The 6,886-nt window shown below is 35.3% G+C and overlaps 1 protein-coding gene across 12 annotated transcripts in view; it reads left to right on the forward strand.

Annotated features, from left to right (window-relative positions):
- Positions 1-6,886, forward strand: part of BAZ2B (bromodomain adjacent to zinc finger domain, 2B) — a 203,641-nt gene that overhangs the window by 46,261 nt on the left and 150,494 nt on the right. For all 12 annotated transcript variants that reach the window (XR_826954.1, XR_826955.1, XM_010858994.1 and 9 more), the window contains exon 2: positions 2,748-2,894. Coding sequence is in view for 10 of the 12 variants with exons in the window: in XM_010858994.1 (XP_010857296.1) it covers positions 2,750-2,894 (145 nt within the window). In the remaining 2 variants the exon portion in view is untranslated. The remainder of the gene's footprint in view (positions 1-2,747; positions 2,895-6,886) is intronic.

A 6,886-nucleotide genomic window follows, 5' to 3' on the forward strand; every position in this document is an offset into this window, starting at 1 on the left:
ACCATCTGCAGTGATTTTGGAGCCCAGAAAAATAAAGTCTGACACTGTTTCCATTGTTTGCCCATCTATTTCCCATGAAGTGATGGGACCGGATGCCATGATCTTCGTTTTCTGAATGTTGAGCTTTAAGCCAAATTTTTCACTCTCCTCTTTCACTTTCATCAAGAGGCTTTTGAGTTCCTCTTCACTTTCTGCCATAAGGGTGGTGTCATCTGCATATCTGAGGTTATTGATATTTCTCCTGGCAATCTTGATTCCAGCTTGTGTTTCTTCCAGTCCAGCGTTTCTCATGGTGTACTCTGCATATAAGTTAAATAAGGAGGGTGACAATATACAGCCTTGATGTACTCCTTTTCCTATTTGGAACCAGTCTGTTGTTCTATGTCCAGTTCTAACTGTTGCTTCCTGACCTGCATACAAATTTCTCAAGAGGCAGGTCAGGTGGTCTGGTATTCCCATCTCTTTCAGAATTTTCCATAGAGGTTGCACTAATTTACATTTCCACCAATAATACTGTAAAGTTCCCTTTTATCCACATACTCTCTAGCATTTGTTATTTGCAGACTTTTAATGATGGCCATTCTGACTGGTGTGAGGTAGTACTTAATTGTAGTTTTGATATGCATCTCTCTAATAATTAGCAATGATGAGCATCTTTTCATATGTTGATTGGACAATAGTTTTAAATGAAATCAAATTCTTTTTCTTAGAAAATATGTAGTAATTATGTGAATCGCCTATAGAAGTCCATACAAAAATCTTTCTATGGTTAAATTATTTAAATAATAAAAGTTTACTCATGGTTGATATGTGAATAGTATTTTTTTTGTCTCTTCCTATATATGTGTACTCATTTAAACAACTGTGAACTTCATAGTTTCCTTGCTTAATTGTGATATTAGTATATACAGAGTATTAAAATGACCATAACCTATTCTAGATTTAAAAAAATTTTAAGATATAACTGACATATAACATTATATTAGTTTCAGGTGTACATATAATGATTCAATATTTGTATTAGTGTGAAATGAACACCATGGTAAGTTCAGTTAATATCCTTATCACACAGTTATAAGTATTTTTCCATGTGATGAGAACTTTTAAGATCTGTTTTCTTGCTGTTGTTCAGTCGCCCAAGTTGTGGCCAGTGCTTTTCAACCCCATGAACTGTAGCACTCCCCTTCCCTGTGCCTTACCATCTCCTGGAGTTTGCCCAAGTTCATTTCCATTGCATTGATGATGCCATCCGGCCATGTCATCCACTAATCCCCTCTTCTCCTTCTGCCCTCAATTTTTCCCAGCATCAGGGACTTTTCAATGAGTCAGCTGTTTGCATCTGGTGACCAAAATACTGGAGCTTTAGCTTCAGCATCAGTCCTTCCAATGAGTATTCAGAGTTGATTTCCCTAAGATTGACTGGTTTGACCTCTTTGCTGTCCAGGGGACTTTCAGGTGTCTTCTCCAACACCACAGTTCAAAGGCATTAATTCTTTGGCATTTTGCCCTCTTTATGGTCCAGCTCTCACAACCGTACGTGACCACTGGGAAGACCATAAACTTGACTATATGGACCTTTGTTGGTGGAGTGATGTCTCTGCTTTTCAACACACTGTCTAGGTTTGTCATAGCTTTCCTGCTGAGAAGCAGTCGCCTTCTGATTTCATGGCTGCCCACGCCATCCACAGTGATTTTAGAGCCCAAGAAGAGGAAATCTGTCATTGCTTCCACCTTTTCCCTTTCTGTTTGCCATCAAATAATGGGATCAGATGCCATGATCTACGTTTTTTTAAAATTGAGTTTTAAGCCAGCTCTTTCCCTTTCCTCCTTCACTCTCATCAAGAGGCTCTTTAGTTCCTCTTTGCTTTCTGCTATTAGAGTGGTATCATCTACATATCTGAGGTTGTTTCTCCTCTATTTTCTTAGCAACTTTCAAATGTACAATAAAATATTATTAAGAGTAGTCACTGTACAGTCCATTACATCCTATCACATATTTGTTTTATAAGTTCTTAACTTTTGACTCCTTCATTCATTTCCATTCTAGATTTTAATATCAACATAAACTATTATAATAAGATCTATGTAAATAGTACCCAGATCAGCTAAGCAAGTTAATAAAAATGCTTATAAGTCAAGTCATTATAAATGGATCATATTAAAGCCATTTGGAGACCATAGTTCAAACTAGACTCTAGGATAAACTATAAAATGTATTTGTGTTTTTGGGAGGACTCACTGTACTGGAGATTACCTGATCAGATTCATGGATGCTTAAGACCTAGAAGTATGTTGCTATTTGGGTTTAGAATACAGGGTTACATTTCACTATAATTTGGTTGTATTTTCTTGGTTCATTAAGATAATAGGAGTATTATGCTGTAAGTGAAAAAATGATGAGGTGATTTAAGAAGAATGAAAAGTTAATATGCTTATTTTCCTAAGATTATGGCAATACATAGTTGTATGAAGTTACTGTATTCAAATGACTTATTTTTTTATATAAGAATACAAGTTTTTTAGATTTGTTATGCTTAGTATTAAGCTTACCTTATAAACTGGAATTTTAATTCACATTGTTTTTATTTACTCTATATTTTATCTTTCTGAAGAACATGTATTTCTAAACTTATTTTCGTATTTTAAAAAAGTATTCCTAGAAGTTTGACTTATTTTAAATATATTTTATTCTTTTGCATAATCCTACTATTTAACACTGAAAATTAACATTTGCCCTCTTCCCATAGACATGGAGTCTGGAGAACGGTTACCATCCTCTACAGCCTCCTCTGCTACACCGACTTCATCCTCGATCCCTTCTGTGGCTTCATCAGTTTCAAAAGGCGGCCTTTCCACGGGAGCTGCTTCACTTAGCTCTACAATCAACCCATGTGGTGAATACTCTTTATTAACTCTAGCGTGCCATCCTTTTACTAGTTTGCATTCAGAGTGTTTTCTTGAACTTTGAATAAAATGTTTTCTTTACCTCCTTTGGCCTGTTGAACAATTGCTAGGTTAAACTTCTAGTCTCTGTTTTTTCTGGATTTTATCAGCACACTGGAGTAGCACTGCTTATTCCATGTTTTCATAATTTTTAGAAGCTCTTTTTAAGAATTTCATTATAATATCTTACTGGGACCATTTTAATTAATAAATTAATACATGAAAAATCTTTTAAAACAATAGGCTCATGAGAGAGTACAGAAATACAAAAGAAACCTGGATGGTAAGATTAGGCCTCAGTGCCATGGACCTCTTTGTCCTAAATTTGCTTCCAGTATTTTAAATGACCTTCACCAAACCTCAGCTACCCTAATTCATAAGATACATACTAAAACGTATCATTTATTTGATGAAAAGTATTTTTAAAGTTTTAAATATTTTGAAAAATATTTAAAGATATTTGACAAGTTTTTTATAAACATGAGCAAAAGTTATATTGCTAAAGGAACTTTATTTCAGAATGAAAATGGCCTCAATTTTAGTTTTATGTAAAAGGTATTTTTTACCCTTCAAAATCACTGTGTGCCCAAACACATTTGGATATTTAGTAGAATACATTCTCTTTTTTCTTTTTTAACCTAAAGTTGATCAACTCTTTCCTTTATCATTAGGAAGATTTTTAGTCTTATATATATAATTATCTTATAGATTATTTCATGTGTATAAGCAATAGAGCTTAATAATGTTTCACTTTTTCAAAATTAGTTTATAATTTTGGGTGAATAAAATACATCGATATGGAATGTTTGCTGACAGAATACCTTCGCAAATTGTCAAATATATATTTGTTGAATTATCTGATTTTTTCCAGTCTGTGGTATGACAAGGATTTTGTTTCATCATTTTATCAGAACAATTTTCTAACATCTTCTTAGTAATTGTAAAGTAACTAAAAGAATATACCATTACATTGAAAGCATAAATGAATAAAATTCCTGTTCTCCTGCACCTGGTACAATCTAGGTTATTTAGCAACTTCCACATTTCCCTTGTGTATAAAATGATGGCTATATGTAAAATAATGAATGCCTTTGATATGCTGTGTTCAAAAATAGTGATACCACAATTGGCATTTTACCTTAAGTTTCTTTGTCTAAATGATAACACACAGCTGTATTTTTGTAATTATTCTTTCATGTTTTTGTATAACTCTTCTCCTTTCCTTTGTTGTCAACTCCTTTCATTGTGTTCTTCCAATCTGCTATCTTACTTTGTATTTACTTGTGAATTAATATTTAAAATATATAATGTTTCTAGGGAAATGTCCTTTTTTCAGTGTTGAAAATTTCAGTCCTTGAGTGCAGAGCTTGAGTTTTCTGGACACTTTGCTATTAGCTATTTCTCATGTAGCTTTCTGAATTAGTGGCATTTGAATTGCTTACAATTCTGAGAAGTCACACATTGAATGCTGGTTTTTGGTAATGGTAGTTGGGAGTTGCAGAAAGGCAGAGTATGCTTAGTTATTGAATAACATTAGAAATTTCTTCATCTATAAAGGATGAGGAAATTTATCATTTATTTGCCAGTAGTTTTTATGTGCAGATGCTGTCATTGAAAGAAACTGTAATTTATTTCTGTGTTTATTCTGGGATATATCACTTATTAATCAACACAGTATAATTTTAGTACCTATGGCAGGAATTTTTTTCACTTTCTAAGAAAAAATTTTTTTTCTATTTTTAACTTTCACAGTGTTGTGGTTTATGTGTAAAGTAGAGCCTTATAATGTATGGAAAATGCTCAGTTGTCCTACCTAATTCAGTTTATCAAATTTTCCTGTCTTCTCTTATCTGTTTGTTATTTTTGGCCTATTCAGTGTCTGATAATTCTCTCCTTTTAAAAGTAAAAGTATAAAGTGATAATGGACCTGCCTTCTTTATCTTAAACAATTTGAATTTCCTTCATTTTCTTGATGTATAGAGACAACAAAACAGAATTTTCATTTTTAAAATATCAATACCTCACCAGTTCTTTAATGGTCCCTTTGAGGACATTGTTGTTTTAAATGGTTATTTTAATTGGCCTTTCTCTGTCGTCTTCATTAATGATATGTCTATAGGAATTCCTGTTAGTTACAAAGAATTTAATTTTAACCTGCTTTCACAGTTTGAATAATCAACTAATTTCTTTTAAATCAACATCTTGTCAGGGTCTGGGATTATACATACCTATAAGTTAGCCTATTACTATTATGATGCTGGCAGAAGACTTGAGACTCCTTGGTCAGAGGTCTTATGACTATGGCATAGCAAATAGTCACGTTGGTGTTGATTCCCCAGGTATCCCAAGTCCCACAGGGCAACACTGAGAGACTTAGTTGAATTTTACACATTTAGTGGATTTGTGTCACAGCTAAGGAATGGTTAGTTTAGCAACCTGCTGCTTTTGTCGTAAATAAAAGCACACACACTCTTTGTCTGGAAGGAAATGTCACCTCATCCATCAAGATTGCTTACTGCAGTCCTGAGAAACTGTCCAGTTTTAAAGAGTGGTCAAGACCTTACATTCTTGGCATGCCCAGCAACAACATGCAGGGACCATGAAGGACTGTCTCTCACAACACACCTTTAATTTTATTGCAGTAACTTGGATAGAAAATTACACTGCAACAAAGATTGATTAATCTAAGGCTATCTGCATATAGGGGTCTTGTTGGTCATATCAGAAGTTATATTTCAGTGATTAAACTATGCTATAGATCAGTGGATTTCAATCCATTTTTTGAGTTAGAACTCTTCAAACAAAGACTTGTAAAATATTGAATATATAAAACACGAAGCTGTTTAAACTTCACGCGTTAAAGCTGGAGTGTGCCTGCTTTTAAAGTTAGTGACTGAGTTACACATGTATCTGAATTGCAGGCCTACCTCTTTAGAAGTGTGCCAAATCATGGTATAGTGAGGAAACTGCAAATTGATCAGTAAGGCCTCAATGTAGGGTATTTGTCAGTGAATAGTAATGTTAACAATGATTAACATCAGATCAGATCAGATCAGTCGCTCAGTCGTGTCCGACTCTTTGACACCCCGTGAATCGCAGCACGCCAGGCTTCCCTATCCATCACCAACTCCCAGAGTTCACTGAGACTCACATCCATCGAGTCGGTGATGCCATCCAGCCATCTCATCCTCTTTCGTCCCGTTCCCCTCTTGCCCCCAATCCCTCCCAGCATCAGAGTCTTTTCCAATGAGTCAACTCTTCGCATGAGGTGGCCAAAGTACTGCAGTTTCAGCTTCAGCATCATTCCTTCCAAAGAAATCCCAGGGCTAATCTCCTTCAGAATGGACTGGTTGGATCTCCTTGCAGTCCAAGGGACTCTCAAGAGCCTTCTCCAACACCACAGTTCAAAAGCATCAATTCTTTGATACTCAGCCTTCTTCACAGTCCAACTCTCACATCCATACATGACCACAGGAAAAACCATAGCCTTGACTAGACGGACCTTTGTTGGCAAAGTAATGTCTCTGCTTTTGAATATGCTATCTAGGTTGCTCATAACTTTCCTTCCAAGGAGTAAGCGTCTTTTAATTTCATGGCTGCAGTAACCATATGCAGTGATTTTGGAGCCCCAAAAAATAAAGTCTGCCACTGTTTCCACTGTTTCCCCATCTATTTCCCATGAAGTGATGGGACCGGATGCCATGATCTTCATTTTCTGAATGTTGAGCTTTAAGCCAACTTTTTCACTCTCCACTTTCACTTTCATCAAGAGGCTTTTGAGTTCCTCTTCACTTTCTGCCATAAGGGTGGTGTCATCTGCATATCTGAGATTATTGGTATTTCTCCCAGCAATCTTGATTCCAGCTTGTGTTTCTTCCAGTCCAGCGTTTCTCTTGATGTACTCTGCATATAAGTTAAATAAACAGGGTGACAATATACAGCC

Source organism: Bison bison, unplaced genomic scaffold, assembly GCF_000754665.1.
Source record: "Bison bison bison isolate TAMUID 2011002044 unplaced genomic scaffold, Bison_UMD1.0 scf7180017864452, whole genome shotgun sequence".
Lineage (NCBI taxonomy): Eukaryota > Metazoa > Chordata > Mammalia > Artiodactyla > Bovidae > Bison > Bison bison.